Source organism: Mobula hypostoma, chromosome 24 (genome assembly GCF_963921235.1).
Source record: "Mobula hypostoma chromosome 24, sMobHyp1.1, whole genome shotgun sequence".
NCBI classification, from domain to species: Eukaryota; Metazoa; Chordata; class Chondrichthyes; order Myliobatiformes; family Myliobatidae; genus Mobula; species Mobula hypostoma.
In genome coordinates, this window is record NC_086120.1 from 20,774,916 (window position 1) to 20,800,878 (window position 25,963).

At 41.2% G+C, this 25,963-nt stretch overlaps 1 protein-coding gene across 3 annotated transcripts in view; it reads right to left on the bottom strand.

The window, feature by feature from the left end:
- Positions 1–25,963, bottom strand: part of fbn2b (fibrillin 2b) — a 287,896-nt gene that overhangs the window by 34,505 nt on the left and 227,428 nt on the right. For all 3 annotated transcript variants that reach the window (XM_063032677.1, XM_063032678.1, XM_063032679.1), the window contains 16 exons: positions 24,248–24,373; positions 23,731–23,856; positions 22,566–22,688; positions 21,868–21,993; positions 20,762–20,887; positions 17,220–17,342; positions 16,305–16,427; positions 12,708–12,833; positions 12,091–12,213; positions 9,971–10,093; positions 8,692–8,853; positions 6,898–6,966; positions 6,686–6,811; positions 4,832–4,957; positions 1,542–1,691; positions 1,099–1,170 (listed from right to left, as the gene is read on the bottom strand). In XM_063032677.1, the coding sequence (XP_062888747.1) occupies positions 1,099–1,170; positions 1,542–1,691; positions 4,832–4,957; positions 6,686–6,811; positions 6,898–6,966; positions 8,692–8,853; positions 9,971–10,093; positions 12,091–12,213; positions 12,708–12,833; positions 16,305–16,427; positions 17,220–17,342; positions 20,762–20,887; positions 21,868–21,993; positions 22,566–22,688; positions 23,731–23,856; positions 24,248–24,373 (1,950 nt within the window). The remainder of the gene's footprint in view (positions 1–1,098; positions 1,171–1,541; positions 1,692–4,831; positions 4,958–6,685; positions 6,812–6,897; positions 6,967–8,691; positions 8,854–9,970; positions 10,094–12,090; positions 12,214–12,707; positions 12,834–16,304; positions 16,428–17,219; positions 17,343–20,761; positions 20,888–21,867; positions 21,994–22,565; positions 22,689–23,730; positions 23,857–24,247; positions 24,374–25,963) is intronic.

Below are 25,963 nucleotides of genomic sequence, written 5' to 3' on the forward strand. Positions count from 1 at the left end.
TCCCCAATTCTGGGGAAACGTTTGAGTGCATTCACCCTATCTCTGCACCTAATGATTTTATACACCTCGTGGTACAAAAAGCCAGCAGATTGTATGTGGTTCAGTGCGACCTGCATTGCTATTAAAGTTCCTGAAATTCAATCAAAATTAAAACTATTTATTTAAGAAAGAACAGTTTTCCATGATCATTTACCTGTCCAATTTTATGCTTAAACATGGTCTTAACAGTAAATAATTTAAGAGGTTTGCTGAGATCCTTCATGTTTTAAGGAGAACGTGGCAAGGTGATTGAAGTTTATCTTTGCAAACAACAGGAATTCTGAAGTTTATCTTTGCTCAGGTCTATCTCTGATCTAAGATGTCATGCCCAATATTCAGAAAGTTTTTGTTGACTTTACTTGAGTTGGTTGGATGGAGCTTTCAATGTTTTAGGAACAGCTTCTTCCTTTACACCATTAAATTTCTGAATGGTCCATGAATCCATGAATGTTACTTTGTTATTTCTATTTTGCTCCATTTATTTATTTTGTGACTTACAGTAATTTTTGTGTCTTGCACTGTCCTACTGCCACAAAACAACAAATTCCACAACATATGTCAATGATAATATACCTGTTTCTGTATCTGAAGGATAATTTAAAGTTACTTTCAAAGGTAATTTTATCAGTACGGTGAATTAACCTACACACTGAAGACTAAAAGACTCCCAACCAGCTCTAGAAAATAAATCCAGGGCAGAACGGCTTCATAAATATCTAACTAACACTGTCTTTCTGCCACAGACATTGGTACAGGTCCCTAAACTGATGTCTGCATTCTCCTACAGGCACTCTCCCTGCTCTGAAAACTATGCGGTATAACAAGGCAGGGTTGAAATGTCTCCTTACGTGCCAGAATTACAAGAAAGAATAAATGGATTGGTCGTGCTTTAAACTGCTTAGATTGAACTGCACTGACCAGCCAATAGATAAATTCTCTTTAAACTTTTAGCACAGTTCCTTCAAGCTTCAAGATGTGGTGCCAATTTAGGAACAGCTTTACTCTGAAATTTTCATGACCAGCCAGCTGCAGCCATTGCAGAGAGTTGCCAGCACTCACCAACTGGCTTGCCGGTGTGAATGTCAATGATGAAACCTGGAGCCTGATTCCCACAGAGGAGCTGGTATTGAGCTGCAAGAGAAAATCAATCAATTATTTCACCTCAGACGTGTTAACACTCACAGTCACTAATGCGTTGTTGATGCAATCTGCGAACAGTCATAATACTGGCAGAACACTATCACCACCTATACATCGTTCGTTACCACCCACACGCTGACCATCACATTTCACATATGTCCATCACCATCATCCAAGCCACTGACCATGAGTACGAACACCGTTATCCTCACTGTCCTTAGCACTGATCACCTGAATTCACACCACTGCCCAGAAGTATGCTCAGCATTATCCAAACCCCTATTGAAACTTGTTTTTGAGAAGTATGTAATACATGTCCTTCTTTTGCCCTCCCCATGACCCATATCTGACCCCCGACTCACATGTGGCTGGGGTCGGACAGGGTTCACATGGCTTGTTCCAGCCTTTGCCCACATTGTAGGAGCAGCAGCACATCTTCTTGGTCATGTTGAATGACAGCTCGTTCTCACATGTGTCATTGAAGTTGCGGTAGCAGACACTCTTCCTCATATCTGGTACAATTCAGAACAGAAATGTAGTTATACCAGCCCAGGGAAAATGACACCCAGTTCTCAATCTGTAGCTGAGAGCCAAACCCACCTTAGAAATAAACCATGATACATAGCATACCCAGCTTTGTTACTTGGGTACCAGGACTAAGCAGGTGGCTATATTGATTTTCCCATAAAACTTATGGAAGGCCTAAACCTCCTTGCCCCTCCAGCACTGTTCTCTCCTTTAGAATCTGTAAAACAGACCCCAGATCTTTGGCTTGTTGCCAAACTTTGTCTACTGATATACCAGTGATGTGCCTGAAAAACATTTGGCGCTGTTTGTGCTTTAATCGTATTGTTTCCCTCAGTTGTCCGTTCACTTTCTGAGGCCACATTGTGGTGGGAGCAGATCTTGCACTATTTGTTGTCATGGTTTCACTGCGATAGAGAAGCAGGCCTTTCAAGTCCAACAAATGTAACTATCAAAAACCAATTTACACTAATCTTATGCAAATCTTATTTTATTCCCCCCATACACTCCCATCAACACCTTTCAGACGCTACCTCTCACTATACACTCCAGAAGCAACCTACAGTGGCTAATTAGCCAATCAAGCCTCATGGACTTTGGTGTGGGGGGAGAAAGTAGAGCAATAAGAGGAAACTGACAGGGAGAATGTGCAGACTCACATAGATGTACAGGTTAGGATTGAACCAGGGTCAGTGGAACTGTGGGGGGGGGGTGGGTGGGGCAGGTTGGGGGTAGCAGCTGTATCTGATGCACCATGGTGTAGCAAAGTGTAGGTCGGTGCTCAAGTTTTGTTCCATTAAGTGGGGGAAGGAAATTTTATATGTTAAATCTCCTACCCTTACTGGAGTATTATGTACAATTTTAGTCAATGTACTCAAAAAAGTTATACTTGCTGTAAAGGGAGTACAGATCGGTCCTTGGGATGGTGGGTCTACAGTGAAACTGGAGACTTCGTATGGCAGGAATCTATTCTTGACTAGAGAAGAACGGGAGGTGACCTCGTTGAAACACACAAAATCCTTTAGATGTCCTGGCATGGTAAACACCAGGAGGATATTTTTCCCGTTAAGGAGTCTAGAGCTAGGAGTCACAGTTTCAGAATAAGAGTGGGCATTTAGGAGAGAAATAAGGAGAGTGTTGATTCTTTGCAGCTCTCCACTTGTGAAGGTTGTTATAGATTGTGTTGAAAAGGGACTGATGTATTTTTGGATATGAAAGGAATCAAAAGTTCTGGCTAAACGGTGCAGAAAAAATGTATGGAGCAGAAGTCCAGCTATGATCTTATTGAATGGCGGAGGACACTCCAGGGATAGTGTGGACCCTCTCCAATTTCTTATGTACCCTTGTACCATATCATAACAATATTGTTAGCAGAAAATTCTGGCTTAGCCATCCTTGCTTGGGTACAAAGGACGGGGATTAAGGCTTCTGACTTTTTGTGTCAAGGTTATAATGTGTTTCCTTGTTGTGAGTGAGAACCCCTCACCAATACCTCAAAGTTAGCAACAGGTGAATTTCTACTTGATATATTGGCTAAAATCATAAGACCATAAGACATAGGAGCATCGAGTCTGCTCTGCTATTCAATCATGGCTGATACTTTTTTCCACTCCTCAACCCCATTCCCTGGTCTTCTCCCTGTAACCTCTGATGCCATGTCCAATCAAGAACCTATCCATCTCTGCCTTAAATACACCCAACAACCTGGCCTCCATAGCTGCCTGTGGTAATAAATTCCACAAATTCACCACCCTCTGGCTAAAGAAATTTTTCTGCATCTCTGTGTTAAATGGACACCTCTCTATCTCGAAGGTGTGCCCTCTTGACCTAGACTACCCTCACCATGGGAAAAATCCTTCCCACATCCTTTCCACATCTACCCTGTCTAGCCCTTTCAAATCGGCCTACAACTGGTTAAAAAGAAATAAAGTTCTGACTTAGAATGTACTTTTGGCAAAAACTCACTGTGCTATAAGGGGATGCAAACTAAAAAAAAACGTTAATACTGTTTTGACGTGATACTCTAGGTGAATGACAGACTACCATAGAGAAATCCTACTAATTGCTCATATCTTTCAAATGTCCATCAACAGCTGAGTATTCATTTTTTGCTTACCTACACTATAGATAATTTACAGAGGTTAATCAGCTTACTGGCATGTGTTAAGAATGTAGAAAAAAATCAGAGAACCTGCAAGGAACTCCACGGTCATGGGAACTGCATGGGAACTCCACATAGACAGCACTGGAGATCAGGATTAAACCTGGGGCAATGGAGTTCTGAGTTTGCAGCTCTAACTGCTCAGCTACTATGCTTTCTGTTAATATCTGGATTTTAGTGAAGGGTTTAAATGTGTGAGCAAATATTTAGAGCAACCCAACAAATATGAATCGCATCATACCAGTTTGAAGGATTATGTATGCGAATACTATGTTATCACGGCCTCTATAGAGCAGTGGAAGATATATGAGTGAATGCTATCACCAGATTTCTACAATGGCATGCTGTGATGCATTGAAAAGTATGGATGAGTGAAAACTATCATGAAAGTACTCTCTACATAAAATTGAACTGTACAGGAGTGAGTACTACATATAAGTGAACACTACACGCTATAAATAAGTTAGAACAATAATGACAACATCTAGGTGGCAGCTAGATGGGAATTTCAGCTATACACAAGTGGAGGCTATGCAGTAAAGTATTCGTTACTCACAAATTATCTTTACCCAGCAAGTAAAAGTGTTCATCAAACACAAGGCCTTGTCCAGTACAGGTATGTGTTACCTGTGGAAAATTACAGGCTGTCCTTTTTCTATTGATTTTCACTAGGTGCTAATTGTAAATTGTAGACTGATTTCTCTAGGGTAAAGAGAGATGGTCAGCTTATGTTTACAGTCTATAGCTGCTTTCATTGATCTGTTACATTTTAGAGGTTTCTGAAAATATTACATCTCTCATGAATTATGGAGGTATTAATTTCACTATAAAATTTTAGGATGATATTCTTAACTACATTGCTATTTCAAATTAAATTCTTAATAGACCATTAGTCCTGCAAATAAAACTGACTCTGGTTTTGATCAATGCCTGTTTTTGCAAATTTTTCTGAAAATATAGTCTTACCCATACAGTTATTTCCTCCATTGACCTGCATGTACTCTGGAGGGCAGACACAGGTATAGTTGCCCAAGGTATTGTAGCATGTTCCAGGCCCACAGATCCCAATGTGGGTGGTGCACTCATCGATATCTAAATAAAAATAACCCAGTTACAATTAATTAAGTTCTGTTGACAAAGGGTCAAAGAGAGGATTAGAGGGTTGAGGAGGATGAGGGATATATGGATTTTTAAAGAGCATTTGATAGGATGCGACATAACAGAATGATAGTGGCCCAGTTGGATATGAGTTGATAGAGGAGCAGAAAGTTTTGTTGAACAAGTAGATTGCTACGGCTTATATAAAATGACTAGGTATTAGAGGTTGAAGTTCTAGGGATCATTGAGGTATGCTTATTGTAAAATATAAAAGATGGCTGAATATTGCAAATATTTTTATTGAAAAAGATTGTAGAGGACAAGGTAAACTGACAACTTACTCATGAAACAGCAAAGACATATACTTCAGAAAATTTTAGTATCAAAAGAAGATATGTTTGAAATGTTTCAAAATTTTAAATGGAGATCTGGAGGATAGGGTCCTTGATCTGCAGATACACAAGATGATGGGGAGGGGCAAATAGGATGGCCTTGTCAGTGATGCTCAGTTTCCAAAAATTAATAACTATAAAACATAATAAACAGCTAAAGGCATGATAACTGTAGCCCTCAGAATACAAAATCAAGGTGTTTTGAATGTTGGAGCGTTTGTTAGGATATAGTAGATATTCAAGATTCAGGATTGCTTATTGTCAATCGTCCATACACAAGTGTAAAGGAGAATGAAATGATTGTCACTCCAGATCCAATGCAGCATTAAAAAAAACACACTGAGCATAAAGAACACAATAAATATAAATACCTAAGGTTAACTTCTACATGTAGACTGATTCAATGTCCATAATAAAAACAATGGGAAGAGTGCACTTGTGTTATTGGATTAATTTTCATCAGTATTGAGAAGGTTAAGAGCATTAGAAAGCTCTGTCAAGACCATGAGTGACAGACTATTTCCACTGGTCATGAATACAATTAAGGTAAGCAAAAATATTAAGAGATATTAAACAAATCTTTATACAGAGCATAATTTCTTTACCACAATTATTTTTAAAAATTAGCTATACATTCAAAAAGGAGAAATAAACCTGGCTTTAATTTGACAGGCTAATGAATAAGAACATCTGGGAATATTCAGTAACTTGGGCAGTATCTGTGAACAGGGAAACAAAGTTAAACTTTAGGTTGATTAGGTGACTTATATAGAGCAATAGGACAGACCAAATGGTCTATTCCTGTTATAATTTCTATTGTACTATGAAAAAGAGAACTCCAGAGTTTCAGATTATACTGAAAAAGAAATTAAGATAGAGATAATTGAAAATAAAGTGGATGGGAATGGGAAGAGAGAGTCAGTCTAGAAAGGTAGGGGACAGGAAGGTGCCAGGAATAGGACTCAAAAGAAGTAGGAAATGGGACTGGAATTAAAGTTTTGGGGAAAAGGCAGGTTGATGAAGCTGGGTTCACAGCCAGTTCAGCCACAATCTTAATGAACGGCAGAGTAAGCTTAATGGGTCAATTGTTGCTCCTATTTCTAACGAATTAAGGTGCATAAACTTTAGTCTTTAGTCAAATAGTGTATTTAATATTACATACAAACTGAAAACAAAACAGACCAATCAGTCACAGGAGTTAGAATTGCTGTTACTAATGAATTAAACTTCTAGGCAGTTAGAACTATATTACAAAAAAAGAGAGCAGATTTTTATAATAATGCAGCCTTCTTCCTGATTCACGAATTGTTAAGTAGCAGTCCATTCTCACCTTCACAAATACGGGTATCCTCATTCAGGTAGTAGCCAGCTGGGCACTCACACTGGAAACTTCCAAATGTGTTGACACAATTTCCACCTTGGCACAGGCCTGGTAGTTCCTGACACTCATCAATATCTGTAGAGAAAATCCAGCAATCATACTACAGTCTACATCATGCCAGTTTGTTAATAATGGAATTGCAATTAAAATGGCTGACTTACCCTCTAGGATGACAGTGATGGGGTTTGGTCTGAAACCTTCTCCTCCTGGACAGAGTGTCTTGTATTCAGCTGCAATAGAATATTTGTGATAAATATTTGTCCAAAATAAATATGTTCATTAATAAGTTCAAATTCATGATTAATTATCATTCAGCCAAGCATGAACATAGCCAAACAAAACAGCGTTTCAATCACACATGAATATAGCCAAACCAAAAAGCATTCCTGCAAAACACGTTACAAACAGCACATAGCATGTAGCACAAATAGCACTTATGGTTATGGATTCTGGAAAACATACAGTCACAAAGAAAAAAAAATGTAGCCCAAGCCCCTGAGTGGCAACACTGTAGATTTATTGGAAGTTATCCCGGTCCAGCTTGTTCTTCCACTGTGCGAACACCAGTGGGGTTAGCCCCCAGCCACTGGAGATTCCAGTGCGCCCCACAGAGGCTCCCCCACACTGGCTTGGCGTCTCCCCTCCTGGTTGGCTGCAACAGGTGACCCCATGGCCTTGGCCTAGGCCTCACCACAACATAGCTCCCCTACCTTCGGTCTTGCCAATGAACCAGTGAACTGGACTTGCAGTATTTTACATTCCCCCAATGTCCAACAGGGTCATGCGATCCTGATAAAAATGTTCAAGACAATCACTTGCACCAGTTGCTGGACTGCATCTCTTCTCGGTACAGCGGCATACAACTAGGTGACAACACAACAACGGTACGCAAAAAAGACCAGCTCCATCACTATGGAGCAACTCGCTGATGGGATAATCCTGCAGTATTTGATATTCTGAGTATCCAGCTGTTACTTGCGATCGTAAAACGGATGTACAGAAAGAACAAATACACCTTTAGTTGGACCCGGAGTGGCTGTTGCATCTGAGTGCCCCACCATTTTACTGGAAAACTATTAGGTGGCAGATTCTCCCTCATCTCCAATCCTCAGTTTGCAATTTGTATGTTTATCACATCTCTAACCTTCTACAGTATATTTCTTTCAGCTTTCATGTTCATTCCCCTGTTAATCTTTGATAATTCAATTGCATTGTTCCTTTGATCCTCACTCAGCTTTGAAATAGTGATCACAGTTGTCATTTGATAGCTATAAAATGGGTTCAGTCATTACACCAATGCTTTGTACTGTTTGTGTCAGTAACTCACACTAAAAGAATTGAGGTTCAAGAGGATGATTGCTGCTCACCAGATGAAGCAGCATGTTGGTTACTGGCTGGTGAAGTATTGCAGAGTATATATTCAGCTAAGTCTCTGGGATATTGAGGGTGGTTTTGCTCCACCTTACAGTAATCACTAACTCAGCAAGAGTCAAACATTATCTGACCAGATGGGAGGTTGTTGCTGCTTGATTTAACTCTAAATTTTCTGCAATAACCATGGCTGACTGGAAAACACAAAGGTAGTTAGTTTGTGCAGCATGTGGCAGTCATTACATCCCACTGTTCTTCCATGAAACACAAGACCATAAAACATGGGAGCAGCCTACCTGTTTCCTCAACACTACCTGCCCCTCCATCAGTCTTCGTATCATCTGCAGACTTGGCAACAAAGCCATCTACTCCATCATCTAAATCATTGATATACAGCCTAAAAAGAAGCGGTCACAACACTGATCCCTGCGGAACACCATTAGTCACTGGCAGCCAACCAGACAAGGATCCTTTTATCCCCACATCTAGAAGGAGTCATTTCCTGCACCTTGATATCAACTATCTAACACCTCTGAGCTGGACTCACTAGGATGAAGTATCTGAAAGGTATGGGCTGCACTTACTTGAGTTGACAGGAGGGCAGAATTCGCAGGGGTTTCCCCAAGCTCTTCCCAAGGAGCAGCAACATGAGGCCCGAGTGACGCCAACACCAATCTCTGCACTGCATGAAATGCCACCGTCTCCCCTTGCCAATGTCTCCAGGAAGCAGTTACCAACTCGAGTGTCTGGAATAAAGAAAAGCACAAGCAGTAAATATGGCCTGTGGCCATTACATATACAGAAGAAATGCATGAATCACAGAATATTACTCAGAATGCAGACATACCCAAAAAGAACGAGATTCACCCAATATTTCTTGCAAGGCAACATCTGCAGTGTTTCACACTGTTGTCAGTGTGGTTCTCACTACTCTAAATAATAAATGAAGGAACCCTTCACATTTTAGCCTTCTAACTGCTTGCTTCTGATGAGAGGTCTTTGAGCTGAAATGTAAACTGTTTCCTTCTCCAGGGTTATCAACCTCACAGAAGAAATCGAGCCACCTGTTCCCACACTACCATTTCAATGCAGTGAAGGATTTTTGCTTATTTGAAACACACTCTTTTAAGAGGAGCACTGGGGAATAGAAATCCTCAAACACCACTGTGTGATCTCAAACCTTGGCTGGGGGGAAGAATCTGACGCGTGTGAAACAAAAGCAGCTCTTACATAAAGTGTAGAACGATAAGGCTGGTTGTCACTAAGGCAAAGCTTTGCTCTCGCAGATGGGACAATTACCAATGGACGTGAGGAGGTCAGAAATGAACCATAGTGAAGGAGGGATGAGTGAATAGTAGGATACTTATTCACAAAGGGTTATTTGGTTGTTTTCCCTCAGAAGATTATAACTGGACAGAGATGGTCAGAGGAACAGCACTAAAATGAGTAGGGCTGACTTCATGGTTCAATATTGCACTTGGTGAAGATGAAGTATTGTGCACCCCAGAAGGTAGGGGGTGAGTTCTGAATTGTATCTGGTACCTTTTTATTTTTGAAACAAGTTATAAGATTTAATAATCCCCCCTCATCAAGCAGGAATAATATGTGGAGAAAGTTCATAAGGTGCATAGTCTGAAAAATCAGGTGTGATTCAATTGAGGGACTACCGCTTTGCAGGATATTAACATTCTATTCCTAAGGAAACCCTGTGATATAAATATAGTGGTTGGGTATCCCTAAGGACCCTCCTGAACACGCAGAGCTGCTGATTTCCTTCGGTCCTTGCCAGATTCTATAATTTGTGCCTTTGTTTTCATAGAACCTTTGAATGCTAAAAAACCCAAAAGCTAAAGGGCTACTTACCCACACAACCGACCCCTGTGGGGTTCAGCTCGAAATCTGTGGGGCAGTTACATAAGTAGCCGCCGGGGGTGTTCACGCAAAGGCCATTGATACAGTTGACTGGATCGGCACATTCATTGATATCTGTGAATGTAATCCAAACAAGCTTTAATCAATGATTTATCCAGCTCATTAAATTATTCATAAACAATGATTTTTTTTATCCATCACTGTCTATGTTCTAAAACACAACCCCACCTTTTAATGCATAGCCCTTGTATGATTACTTAATCTATGGATCATAGTACTGATCTGACTGATTTGGCTTTTTTAATATTTACTACAAAGTTCAGAGGACACACAATTAGGTAACTTCATTAAGAAAATATGAGAACACATAAGTTTACAAGAAAGCTCATGAGACAGAACAACTCACCAGTTATTGGTTTAAAATATATAGGATAGGACCAGCATGCTGCTAATATTACATTTACTGAAAGAGATTATTGCTTAGTTCCAGTAATTAAATTTTTGCCAGAACTACAGTTTCAGTCTTACAATTGCTCACTGATTAATTAAAGGTCTGTGTTGCATTTTATTTGTTTACCTGCACTGAACTTTTTCTGCAGCTGCAACACTTTTCTACATTCTTTTTTACTACCCTCATGTGCTTATGCACACCATATTTGCCTGGAAGGCATGCAAACAATGGCTTTTCAGAGTGTCTTGGTATACGTGACAATAGTAAATTCCTGCTCCTAAGCTTCAAGTTCCAGAGTGTCAACATCTTTGGAGATCCATCCTAGGCCCAAGTGATTATACGTCATTAGGAGTTTGAAATTTACTGTCACCAAAGTCTCTAGCAAATTGTACAGGCATATCATGGGGTTGGTATGGAGGTGCACAGGATCGGAAAAGGCTGTAGAGGGTGTAAAATTAGCCAGGTCCATCATGGGCACTAGCCTCCGCACCACCAAGGACATCCTCAATAGGCAATGCCTCAAGAATGCAGCATCCATTATTAAGACCATAAGACCATAAGACAAAGGAGCAGAAGTCGGCCATTCGGCCCATTGAGTCTGCTCCACCATTTTATCATGAGCTGATCCATTCTCCCATTTAGTCCCACTCCCCCGCCTTCTCACCATAACCTTTGATGCCCTGGCTACTCAGATACCTATCAGTCTCTGCCTTAAATACACCCAATGACTTGGCCTCCACTGCTGCCCGTGGCAACAAATTAAAGACCCTCACCATCCAGGACATGCCTTTTTCTTATCCCCTGACACGCTTAATGTTTTAGGAACAGCTTCATTCCCCCTGCCATTAGGTTTCTGAATGCACCATGAACACCACCTCAATTTTTGATCTCTTTTTGCACTACTTACTTATTATTTTATATTTTGTATTCTAACTTCCCTTTTTTATGTATTGCACTGTATTGCTGCTGCAAAACAAAACATTTTAAAGTTCAAAGTACATATATGTCACCATACACGACCCTGAGATTCATTTTCTTGCGGGCATTCACAGGAAATAAAAGAAACACAAGAAAATCAATAAAAACTCCCACCCAACAGGATGGACAACAACCAACGTACAAAAAAAACCACAATTAACTGTGCGAATATAAAAGGAAAGAAAAAAAAAGAAATAAAATTATAGTAAGTGATAAGCAATAAACACAGAAAACATGAGATGAAGAATCCTTGAAAGTGCATCCATGGGTTATGGGAACAGATCAGTGATGGGGTGAGTGAAGTTACCTGCTTTGATTCAATAACCTGATTGTTGTAGGGTAATAACTGTTCCTGAACCTGGTGGTGTGGGTTCTGAGGCTCCTGTACCTTCTTTCTAATGGCAGCAGTGAAAAGAGAGCATGGCCCTGGATGATGGATGCTGCTTTCCTGCGACAGTGCTCCATGTGGGTGAGCTCAGTAGTGGGGAGGGCTTTACCCGCGATGGACTAGGCTGCACCCACTACTTTTTGTGAGCTTTTCCAAACAAGGGCAGTGGTGTATCCACACCAGGCCATGTCACAACAATAAACCAAATTCTGATTCTAATAAACCAACAATAATAACCAATAAACCAATAACAAGGTTGAATGCCACATGTCTCCATTGTAAATATGAACTCACCTGTGCAATTGCCACCACTTCTATCCAGCTCGTAGCCATCATCACAAACACAACGGAACATTCCAGGTAGGTTCTGGCAAGTGCCAAAAACGCAAATGTTCTGAAAGGTGCATTCATCAATATCTGTAAACACATGGTAATATTACTGGAAATGTGAAAGATAAAAATCTGACAGACTCGCAATAGTTTCTGTGCTGTTGCACCAGAGGTTATACAGCAACCTGTGTGTATGTTCAATATTTTTCAACCTACCTGAAAAGCAAATCATTGCCAAAACTAGAATTTTTGGATACATTACATGATCTGATTTTAAGTACCCATGGGCAAAGGATTAATACTATCAGTAGTTCTATGGATCTTTAAGTAGATTGTCCTGATATGATATTGCTATCCATTCAATTTAACTCCTCCAATCAGAGAATGCACAAAAGGAAGCCTATACTCGGGGAGGGAGTGAAGTTGAGGTGGAAGATCCTGGTTATTGGCAGGAAGTGCTTCTCTATATTTATGCATCTATGCCTGTCAGTCAGCAGCTATGCTTTAAATAATATGGCAGAACATTCAATGGAATGTGCCTGCCTTGGGACCTCAAGGTGAATCCTTTCTTCCAGCCTTACCTTGGCAAGCCCTGCTGTCTTCTGTTGGCGTGAATCCCATTTCACATTCACAGCGATATCCCCCAGGAGCATTCAGACATTGACCGTTCTCGCATAGATTCACGTTTTCTGCACACTCATCAACATCTACAGAGAAACATAGTAACAGTGTGTACCATTTACTGGTGCAAAACATACTCTTGGAGATTTGTGTAGATAATGCCCTGATACAAGGATTCCTTGCATATACAGGCTACATTGTGCTTAGGGAAATTAAAAACAATATTCTGGACAATATGCAGCAGATCAGGCAGCACCTAGAGAGAGAGAAACAGCCAACAGTTTAGGTCTGCTACATTTTGTCAGAACTGGGAAAGAGTGGTGAGATTTCCAGCATCTGAGGTTCTTCTGAATTTTTTGTGCATAGAGGAACCATTGCATATATGGGATAATATCCAGAAGTTACATTTAAGTCTCACCTGCCCTGCTTTCTGACAGTAATCTGATACGCAAACTTGTTCGTGCTCCCTAGTATGGTAGGTCTGCAAATTTAGAAGAAATTGTTCAACTTCACATGGTTTATTGGGGAAACAACTACAATTAGTTCCAAGTGTTGAAGGTCCTTCCCAATGATATGGCACGTGTGTAATGGGGAAACATTTATTTATAGTTGAAAATCTTATCCATTTATATGGCAGGGATCCCGGAAATGGGGATTTTCCCTATTTCAAGTGGTAGATGACCCCACTACCTTTATCCCCAGCTGTGAGGGAAACCTTGCCATTTATTGAGTGTATTCCAGTGTTGGAAGATCTTCCCATTTATCCTTCCTGTGCATGACAGTGTCATAAAATCCAACCATTTATATCCTAGTGTTGAGAAATCCACCTCATTTTTACTATAGTATATTTAAGTATAAAAATGCTCTGTGTATTGTATGTTGCTGCTGTAGTGCTCAGTATTGGAGGAAACAGAAAACTATATCTGAGGATATAAATTATTTCATTTTGACTGGACTGGTTAGCTGTATATGAAGAATGGTACAGAAACTTGAGTAAAAGATGTTTAATTGCTTCCTGTAAATAAAGGTTTCCTCATTGTATTTTCCTGAATGACTCATTCCTTTTGGGATTTATGGCTGTGAGAAGCATTAAATGAGAATATTATCTGTTGAAACAATGGTACAGCCTAATTGGGAATGACTTAAATTGTATGAGATTTGTGTCTACAGGCAGCTCTCTCTGAATGTAATGTGGTACTTAACTGCTCTTTGTCAAAGTGACACAAATTTTCAGACTGATTTTGTTGGATAAAAATCTTTGGATACATCTGACGTTTAGAGTGAGACTCTGCTCCTTAGGTAAACTACAAGCTGGGATGTAACCGTTAAGAAATGTTTGAGATATACTCCTTTCCAAATCACTGATTGCACATCAGTAAAGAAGGCCAGCAGTATCTGAGCTTTTTGTGGGATTGAGTTTAAGAGGCGAGAGGTAATGTTGCAGCTATATAGGACCCTGGTCAGACCCCACTTGGAGTACTGTGCTCTATTCTGGTCGCCTCACTACAGGAAGGACATAGAAAGGGTGCAGAGGAGATTTACAAGGATGTTGTCTGGATTGGGGAGTATGCCTTATGAGAATAGGTTGAGTGAACTCAGCCTTTTCTCCTTGGAGAGACGGAGGATGAGAGGTGACCTGATAGAGGTGTACAAGATGATGAGAGGCATTGGTCGTGTGGATAGTCAGAGGCTTTTTCCCCAGGGCTGAAATGGCTAGCACGAGAGGGCATAGTTTTAAGGTGCTTGGAAGTAGGGACAGAGGAAACGTCAGGAGTAAGTTTTTTACGCAGAGAGTAGTGAGTGCGTTGAATGGGCTGCTGGCGGCGGCGGTGGAGGCGGAAACAATAGGGTCTTTTAAGAGGCTCCTGGATAGATACATGGAGCTTAGAAAAATAGAGGGCTATGGGTAAGCCTAGGTAATTTCTAAGGTAAGGACATGTTCAGCACAGCTTTGTGGGCTGAGGGGCCTGTATTGTGCTGTAGGTTTTCAATATTTATATTAATTTATTAATCAAAGTATTGAGTATTTATATTAATTTATTAATCAAAGTATTGAGTATAAGAGCTGGAATGTTATGATGAGGTTGTATAAGGCATTGGTGAGGCCAAATCTTGAGTATTGTGTTCAGTTTTGGTCACCAAATTACAGGAAGGATATAAATAAGGTTGAAAGAGTGCAGAGAAGGTTTACAAGGATGTTGCCAGGACTTGAGAAACTCAGTTACAGAGAAAGGTTGAATAGGTTAGGACTTTATTCCCTGGAGCGTAGAAGAATGAGGGGGAGATTTGATAGAGGTATATAAAATTATGTGGGTATAGATAGAGTGAATGCAAGCAGGCTTTTTCCACTGAGGCAAGGGGAGAAAAAAACCAGAGGACATGGGTTAAGGGTGAGGGGTGAAAAGTTCAAAGGGAACATTAGTGGGGGCTTCTTCACACAGAGAGTAGTAGGAGTATGGAATGAACTGCCAGATGAGGTGGTAAATGCGGGTTCTTTTTTAACATTTAAGAATAAATTGGACAGATACATGGGTGGGAGGTGTATGGAGGGATATGGTCCATGTGCAGGTCAGTGGGACTAGGCAGAAAATGGTTCGGCACAGCCAAGAAGGGCCAAAAGGCTTGTTTCTGTGCTGTAGTTTCTATGATTCTATGGTATGGTTCTTATCAACTACATCCCAGCATGGAACATCAATGTGTTTCAATCCACTTTTTAAGTTAAAATGAAAAAAATTCATCTTGCTACAGAATAGAAAAATCTTGCAGCACATCTCACTATAAGAATGGGGATTTTGAATGTAGTGTTAGGAGGTGGGCATCATGAGAATCTCTTGATTCTGGAGACAGCACAGTATACTGCTGTGAGATTAGGGGGTCACAAGGCTCTCAAAAAAACAGAGACTCATCCCACCAGTCTAGAACTGCTCATATTCTGAGATGATGATACAACAGCTCAATGATCTCTCTTTCTCTCTCTCTCTTTCTAACTACAGTACCGTGCAAAAGACTTACACACATATATCTAGCTAGGGTGCATAAGACGTTTGCACAGTACTGTAGTAATTTTTTATTGCACTGTACTGCTGCTGCAACAACAAAAAACGAACAAATTTAATGACGTATGTGACTGATGATAAACCTGATTCTGATATAGGTCTCTATTGTGAACTGAAGAGTGGGACGGGGCCAGGGAGAGGTTGGGAAAAGGGGAAAAGAGAGGAGAGGGAGCAGGAAGTACCAGAGAGACATTCTGTAATGATTAATAAACCAGATGTTTGGAATCAAGTGACCTTACCTGGTGTCTCAGGACTGGGTGTGCCTGCATCTGCGCCACCCTCCACCCCAGCACTCTTCCTTTGTCACCTGTGCTACACCACCCCCGTGGCTCTCCACTCTTGCCATTTCCAACATTCTTTGCTCCTGCCAGATATACAAACTTGCTCTCCGCTCTACATTGACAAATACAGCACTGTGTGAAAGCCTTAGGCGTCCTAGCTGTAAATATGTACCTAAGACTTTTCTCTCTCTCTCATATTCCCTCACCAGGATCTCATTACCTGAGCAGCTGAAGCCATCCCCACTGAAGCCATCTTTGCAGGCACAGCGGTATGAGCCTGGTGTGTTCATGCAGTTGGCGCTGGGGTTGCATTGGTGCTCTTCGGTCGCACACTCATCCAAATCTGCAACACAACAATCAAAGGTCACCAGAAGTCAAAACTCACAGTAAATCCTTCACTGTGTTAGGCAGGGTTAGAATCTCCTTGATCTTCAGTGCTTGACTGCAGCACAGTCTTAAATAGTGCCCAAGTTTCTGTCATGTCTTTCGATAACCCAACAACACTAAGGTACGGCAACTCAGCAATTTCCAGCTTATATTGTTACTATTTATACCTTGCTGTGAAAGTGTATTGACAGGACACCTCCCTAGCTCAGGGAAAAATTATCCAGCTTGTTAACTTGGCACAGAGATGGATTTTAACTGCAGGATACCAGGCTGCACCTGGTAGCAAGGAGGAATACATGGTGTTAAAATCTCGAGTTGTTAAGTGTTGAAAGTTTCCAAGAGTAACCATGAAAAGCTCATCAGGGATTGGTGGGAGGTGGGTGAGTGAACAGAAAAGTTGTGATGGCTTTATTATCTCATCACCTTAAATAAGCAAATTGTGAAGTCTTGAATGCTCAAATGCTATTCAATAAATACAGCAGTACTGTCAATGAGTCATGAGGCCACAATAGCCAACTCAAATGGAAGACTCAAAGAGTGAATATGCAGAAGAAGCTAACTTTACACTCACCAAAGAGTTGTGATTGCAAAGTCTGAAGCAGTAGTCTCTCTCATTTCAAAGTTTTTGCTGTTTATTTCTGAAGTACTGAGAGAACATTCCCCCGACATGTTTTCTCTTTCTTATTGTAAAGTGGATTTGCTAAATATGATTGAACAGAAACAAAATGCCAATCACTAACGTACTCACCGATGCACTCAAGACCATCTCCGATCCATCCATCACGACATTTGCACTTGAAGCTCCCTGGCACGTTCACACAGGAGGCGTGCATGTCACAGTTGTGAGCTCCAATTTCACATTCGTCAATATCTATGAAAAAGTTAGGAGGGTCATGAGTTGCTCAAGAGCCTCTGATTACACAACATAGCAAATTTAGATTAAAATTAGGACCAAGGAACCAAACTTTGTGACATTTAATTTGATCAAAGATATAATATTCTAGAAATTCACAAGAATGTTGGAAGGGGTTCTGGATTGGTGGTATTAAGACAATACCTGGGTGATATCCTAATTCATTGCCTCTTCTGTTTTAAGTGATGGCTTTATCCAACCATTCCATAACTTCACTGAGCTATTAATGTTATGACAAGTTCTCAATATACTGCAAATTAGTAGAGACAATGGCTGGCTAATGTAGGAGATCTGAAGACAGTCCATAGTCGTGAAGTCCTCTGTTGGTCGGGGTTGACGATGGATGTTGTCTGTGTGATATGCAAGCCAGGACAGTACAATATGGAGAGCAAGCCATTGCACATCTGGCAGCTCCTGCTCTTCATGCAGCTGATGAATCCAAAGGAACAGCACAGACCAATACAGATTGCAACTAGTGGCATTTCAGGAGTTGCCAGTCAGCGTTGAACTCAACATAGGACTGCTTTAGGGACTCCAGCTCTGAATTTTTCTTCAGGGTTTACTCAAAAGCCTTCTCCATGATTGGGTATAGCGCAAGATGGTGCAGGTTAGAGATCAGAGTTTCTTCTCTGAGATGAGCTGCCAACCACAGCTGATGAGCCCGATCTGCCCGAAGCAACTGGTTTTAAGGCACCAGTAACCTGCCTTTGTCCCTTCTTCTTTTCGTAGAAATAGTTCCAATAGGCTTAGTAGCTACGCGACATGTGAAGGCCAGGAGCTGAACTTGGTTGTAAGAGGCTATTTGAGACACACACCATTGGGAGCGTTTAATAGGTAGTGGAAGCTAATCACCCCTGGCTATAACAACCTTAAAGAACCCAGACAGTAGTCCATAGAGGAGTTCAGGTATATTAGTAGTTTAGAACAATAGAATTTTCTTGGCTTCTTGAAGCCCTTAACCACAGCAATCCAATCTTTCTAATGCCGTAGTTCAACTTTATCCCTCTGCTTCTGCAGATCCCTTGATTTCAATTAAACAAGGGATGGTCTCAGACTTAAATAATCCTGGTGCCAAAGTATCATGCTTCTAATACATCCAAAATATGGATATTTTTCTAATTACCTACTTTAACAATTTAAACTTGATAAACCTGTTATTGGAATTAGCAACCAGAGGTAGTAGTAGTATCTTGATAATAGAGCCATAAAACAGGAGAAGAATTGAGCCATTTGGCCCATTGAGTCTGCGCTGCCATTTCATCACAGCTGATCCGTTTTCCTCTCAACCTCATTTGCCTGTCTTCTCTCCATAACCTTTCACGCCCTGACTAATCAAGAACACATCTACCTCCACTTTAAATGCACCCAGTGACCTGGTCTCCACAGACACCTGTGGCAACACAGATTCACCACCCGTTGGCTAAAGAAATTCTTCCTAATTTCTGTTCCAAATGGACGCCCCTCTACATTGAGGCTGTGCCCCCGGTCCTAGATACCTCAAGCTAAGGAAATATCCTCTTCACATTCAGTCTATCTAGGCCTTACAACATTTGATAAGTTTCAATGAGATCCTCCCCTCATTCTTCTAAATTCCAGCGAGTACAGTCCCAGAGCCTTCAATCACTGTTCATATGATAAGCCTTTCAATCCCAGAATCATTCTCGTGAACCTCCTCTGAACCCTCTCCAATATCAGCACACTCTTTCTTAAAAAGCTCAAAACTGCTCACAATATTCTGAGGCCTGTACCAGTGCCTTATACAGCTTGAGCAATACACTCAATCAAAAGTAATAACCTTTTATTATTTTTGAAACCACTGAGTCATAAAGGATGAAGACAGCCCCTTCAGCCAACCGTCAAGCACCCAATTTACACCAAGCCGACACAAATTCTATTATTAATTCTCTCCACACTCCCTTCAACTCCCTCAGATTTTTTCACTCGTCTATAATGATCAATTAACCTATTTGACCGGCACATCTTCGGGATATAGGAGGAAACCGGAAAACTCATAGGAAACTCACAGAGTCACAGGGAGATAGACCCAGTAGCTCAGAACTGTTGGTTTCAAGCTGCAGGCTCATTTTAAGGGATTTACATTGCTTAAACATCACAGGTTTCAAAACTTTTCTATTTTGAGGGATTGGAAGGCAAAGGAAGAGGAAGGGAAGGATTGGTCTTGCAGTTAATACCATAGGATATCCAACAGTTAAAGAGCAACCAAATGTCATCACTGTTGTAATGTAGGAAACATAGGCAGGGTTGGAAAGAGTAAGGCAACAGACTAGGAACAAGCTGACTTATTTGGCCGCTGATACCAGGCTGGCATCTTAAGAACGTTATTGTTTGAGTGATGGCTCGCTCTCTCCCTCGATGCTGTCAGCAGATGGTGCTGGGGCAAGGTTTAATCAATGTGGATTGGAGATCTGGACTCTAATTCAGCTTTATTGTGTGTTCTGGTTGCTCTTTATTGTTACTATTTTTGGGCAATTTTGAATCAGGGCGGCCTGCAGATAATCAACACTGAGCTAAAGTGTACAGAGATGTGCCTTTTGATTTTGTCTTTTATATTCTGTTTCCACGCACTTTTTTTTGTTGCCAGTTGCATGATTTTTTTGTGCTGGGGTGGGGGGAAGGGGTTTGATGTTTGATGTTTGATGTTTGATATTTTTGTTTGATTCCATGGTTCTCATTTGTTTCATGGCTGTCTGCGGGGAAGACAAATTTCAGGGATGTATACCACACACGAACTTTGATAATAAATGTTCTTTGAATCTCCGAAAAATCCAGAGCAACATGTTTGGATGTGGATTTGACTGAATATTCCCCAGGCAGGGCACAGAAGGAACTCAACCCAACCTTTTAAGAGGTTTTGCCATAACTGATGTGGGAAATGGAAAATGTGACATATCATTTTCTGAGCTGGGGACACAGGGGTATTGCCAAGGCAGAAGCGAGTACATGGAAGCATTCATTGAAAGAGTGTGGACTGCAGGAAAAGGGAAGGGAGGAGCATGAAAGAAGGTCCAAGGCTTCTGAGGCTGTGATAAAATGAAGTCAAGTCAGAGATGACAAGATATAAACGTATAAACAGTGAGGGTGCCAGAAGGTGCAAGGCTATGTAAACCAGGACATCAGCAGCTTAAACTCAAAAATAAATTAGAAATACAGTATTTGCAATACTTGTTCAAGTTCTAATTTGATTTCAGTGTAGGCTTTAATTTTTCACTTTAATGGGTCATTTTAGATGAACAAAAAGACACCACTCAAAATGCTGGAGGAACTCAGCAGGTCAGGTAGCATCTATAGGGGGAATAAGCAGTCGACATTTCAGGCCGAGATGCTTCATTAAGACTGGAAACAAGTAGAGCTCTAACCTGTGCATCCTGTGGTTCCTTTCTTCACAAAATATCCCAGCTGGCAATGGCAGATGAAAGAGCCTTTGGTATTCTCACAGTCACCATGGAGACAGATATTTGGATTCAACTCACACTCATTAACATCTGGAAAGGAAGTTCGACATGACAGATTTTTTCCCCCATATCATATAATGGAATTAAACATCACACAAATTGAAGTCACTGGTTCACAGGTTGAGCCAGCACCCTGTTGTACTAAACTGAGGTTCTGCAGCTTAACTTGAAAGACTGTTGTGGAATTCCTTTGGTTGCAGATGAGAATCAGCACTGGCTTACAATCTGTTATGTGATAACAAAAGTCATTGATTCCCCACCCCTCCACACACCATTATAAATCACAAACGACCTTCCACCAACTGCTGGATTTTTCACTCCAGCACATCTTCTCCAACTTAGTCACCACTTGGTTCCTTTCATCCTCCGCACCGCACATACCTCTGGGCCCTTCCTCCCACCAACCCAACCTTCTTCACACAATCCACACACTCTGGACACCTCCTCTCACCCAACCTCAGCTCACCCGCTACCCGTGACCACAGGGTCTTTGTCTCCCTCAACTCATTCACTACTGGGCCCCTTCCCCCTATACCCCACCCACACACTAATAGATTCTTCCTTTCAACCGGACCCCTCCTCCTAATGCCTACTGCCCACTGCGTCCAGCCCTTCCAGTTGCACTCACCATCACCCACCCTCCTCTGAAGGATTATAGTTCATGTCCATCTCTCCAAGAGCAGGTAGGGACACTAAATATCATGAGTCAAAGCATAACTATTGTAACAATATAATATGTGTGAAAAAAATTATCTTTGTTTCCCCTGCCCTCAGGGAAAATGCAGGAAAAATAAAATTTGCTCTCCACACATACTGTGTGACTTATCCAGGACTGGTGACACCAGGGAACTGAGCCTGAATCACAAATCTGATATCCACATTAAACTCAACGAATGGTATTTGAAAAACGGTGAACTAGTTCAGAGTATTCTAGCCCAAGAGTGATGTCATTAATTTACACGTGAAATCTCCTTGCACTACGAATAACATTTACAGGCTTTCGTACTTACCCAGACAAGTCCTCATGTCCATGGAAGCCATGAATCCATCATAGCAGAGGCAGCGATATTCTCCAGGGATGTTGGTACATTGCCCACCTTCACAAATATCAGGATTCTCCTCACATTCATCAATATCTGAATAAATTAAAATCAGAATCACGTTTCATTTCACTCCAATTTCATGCACTAATTTTCTGCAGAATCCTCTGTTGTTGTGTACCCTCCATCCAGTTGGTAAGGGTGAGTGTGCTGGAAGCAACAGATCATATGTGTACTGCAGGACACACTATTAATGGGAGCAACCAAATTCCCACCACAGCTAACTATGATAACTTGGTGATGGCACTTAACACTTTAAACTTCTTCTATCATTAATAAAACCATGGTTAATATGTAGCCTAACTCGTTGCCCATATTCCTGAATAGCTTTAGTTCTCAATAGCTTTAGTTCCCAAAAGTAAGAAGGCTCAGAAAGACCAGTTGAATTCTTCAGAGACAACTGTTAGGTTTCATCCTTCAAACGTAAGGACCAAGTCCATATTGTTTCAATGTGAATCTAAATCCTCAGTATATCAAGTTAATCACGTCAGTCTGACATAAATAAAAATAACACTTTACAGGGGATCATCCCCAAGATGCAACATTGGTTGAAATTAGCCTGATGGTTGATAGGATATGGTCAGTGCTGTATGTGCCATGCTGCTTACCTGCACACGTTCTCTTATCAGGCATCAGAGCGTAACCTTCGCTACAGCTGCACTCATAGCTTCCTTCTGAGTTCGTGCAATGTGTATCACATCCCCCATTCATAATGGTGCATTCATCAATATCTGAAACAGGAAGAAGACATCCGATAGCAGATTCTCACAAACACACCTTCTGGTGACCAGAGGAATCATTTCAAACAAAATGCAGTTCTACCTCAGCACATGAATGTTATCAAACAAGGCTGTAAAAGATCTCAAAAGATTCAATGAAAGACAACCAATTTAATATGCAGCTTGAAGGGGTAATCTTCTGAGGAAAGAATCAGAAAATTGGGACTGGCTTAGTTTGGAAAGGAAAGGATTTTGTTTAGTCTTCTACTGTAAGAAATGGAGTGAGCAAATGTCATAAAGACATATGGCTCAAAGGGAATATCATACAAAAACACAAGAGATTCTGTAGATGCTAGAAATCCAGAACAACACACACAAAATATTGGAGAAACTTGGCAGGTCGGGCTGCATCTATGGAGAGGAATAAACAGTTGATGTTTTAGGCTGAGACATGTTCTTGATCTTGATCTTGATCCTGAAATCCCATGCTTGGCTTAAAATTTCAGCCATTTAATCCTCTCTATTGATGCTGGCTGACCTGCTGAGTTCCTCCAGCATTTTGTGAATATCATACAAAACTTAGAAGAGCAGTTGGGGAAGCTTGCTTCTTCAAAGTACAATTAGATTGTGGTGTAATTTACCATAGTCATCTCTTTGAACAAGTAGTTCATTGGAATAAGGAGACAACTTGAAATGTCCCTAGAGTAAGAATGGAGTGTTGAATAAGCTAAACAGATGGATGTAATGGTCGGTGAGATTGGTAGGAGAGAAGAAGGAACTCAGGGAAATGATGATAAGGAGGGTGTGTGGCTGTAGTAGAGTAGCACTGCACAATTGTAAATCTTCTTTCACCAAGTCTAACCTCAGATGCATTACTGTTCCCGTGTGGCCAAGGCTGCATAGGCATCTGGTCGTTCAAATGGTATTTGTGGAAAATAACACTTTCAAGGTTAGTCCCTGGTTTGCACTTTACTGTATTGACTAAGGTTCGCCCACTCCACAGCTGCAAGGGAGTTTATCCACTGCGAGTCTGACTATACGGAAAGTTTCTTACCCACACAGCCCTGTCTGTCATTGGTGGACTGATAACCTGAGTCACAGGCACATTGGTAGGTCCCAATCATGTTCACACAGCGCCCATTCTTGCACAGGTTGTCACTTAGAGAGCATTCATCGATATCTGTAATGTGGAATAGAATTGTGAGCGTAAGATATTCATAGTACATTCCTCACAGAAAATAACAGTCAGAAAACAGTCAAAACAGCCGGGATTATTTCCGAAGCCTTTGGGATCAACAATTGGTGGGATGGGAGGTGTGGGGATAAGGAGTATTTACATCAAGGGGCAAGCCTGCTGACACTGTCAGGTGGTAACCCTGAAGTTTGCAGGTTAGGAAGAGGGATCAGGTGACAAGACCTCCAACCTGAGTTGCCAATTCTTGGTTCGTCATGCTCCGGTGGTAGGAAGCTAAGCCTTCCTTCCATCGACGTAACTTCTCATAAGCGGCTTCAGGGTTCAAATATAAGCATCCATTAAATGTATTTTCAGGTAGATTTGTGAAGCTGCTCACCCACACAGCCGTCACCCTCGGAGGTCAACTCATGACCTGGGGGGCAGATGCATTCATAGCTGCCATCTGTGTTCACACAAGTTCCGCCCCGACACAGCAAAGGGTCTCTCTCACACTCGTCGATGTCTGTACCAAGAAACAGAAGAGTGGTATCAGCTTTGCAAATGGAAACTATACCCCCCCCCCCAGTTCAACCTTACTGAGGTCATGGAATGACAATATGGTTTTACGATTCTTGACTGAAACGCACACACAGCAGACCCTCAGTGAATTAATTGTTCTTCGTTCTGTAAATACATGGACAGAATTTAATATATTAATATACAAAATAGTGTTTAAGGAAGTGACAAGTTTTCAACTCCTCAATGCTGACAGTGTTTAGGAATAATTATAACGAGGAGGGTCTGTACAGGAGGATCGAGGAGAAGGGTTTGTATTGGAGTGTGAGGAGGAGGGTTTAAACAGGGAATTATGAGGTGGAGAATTTTTTGTGAGCTGGTATCAAGTGGAAGGGTCAGAGAATGGGTAGGGTCATGTTGGTAAAGGTGCAAGTCGGGGAATGTTGGTGCAGACATGCATATAAGTTAAGCAATTGACTTATGAAACTTGCAGGTCTCTGTCCGTATATTTACAGAAAACTTAAGAAGCATCTAGACCAGCATTTGAATCACCAAGGCATAGTTGGCTATGGACTGAGCTGGTATGTGGGATCAATATGGAGAGGAATTTATGGTCAGCAAAGACCTGTTGGGCTGGAGGGTCTGTTCCTATTGCCGTTAGCTCCTTTCCCTTCAGTTTAACAACTTAAAGCATTGTACGGTGTGGACTCAGTGGACCTGGGGCAGTATGTTGTTTCTGTGCAGTGAGACGAACTGAAGCTAGTGGTACATTTCTTCCACACTTCTAATTGTGGATCCAACAACATAGCTTTGGAAATGTACTCTGACTCTCACTGTGTCCACAGCGTGGCATTTATTAAGTGTTCTACAGATTCTCCTAACAGCACAGATTGGCAGGTTCCAGCTCTTTTTTGGCAGCTTCTCTCCCAAACCCATTCACTGTGACATGTGGAAACCATTTAGAGAGGCCACCAAGATGGGTGTCTGTGGCTGGTCCAAGAGCGAGTGCTGGGCTTCAGTGTATTTCCAGTTCTGGCACCAGCTGTGGAAATATAAGGCCAGATGTATATGAAGGAGTCTCAGCAGGGCTGGCATTCCCAGTTTAGTCTGTGTCACGATGTGGTGCCAAGCTTGCTAAGGCATAGCATGTGTCCCATGGGCTTCAAGTTGTTCCAATCATTGGAACACAGGAACCTCTGGACACCACTGGGAACATCGGGAGGCACTTAATGTGTTCTGGGAACTGATAGGATCTAGAAGAGGTAAATTCAGCCAATGGGAGTAATTGAAAACAGTGAAGGAAATAGGAGATGGTGTGAAAGTTAATGGGATCAAAGAGAAGCCATGCAGACTACTGGGGATCATGGGAGATGTTGGGAGAAAATTCAGGGAGGCTGCCTCCACATAAAAAGATAAAAACATAACACAATTAAGAAACTCTTACTTAAGTGACATGGAAAAAATATTACAATTCTTACCACTACATTGCTTGAGAAACTATTTATAACCCATTAAGTTTAAAGGCATCTACAAGAATTTTAATTTGGTACATTAAAAGCCCACATAAGCACTTGCAGACATGTCATTAATAAGATAT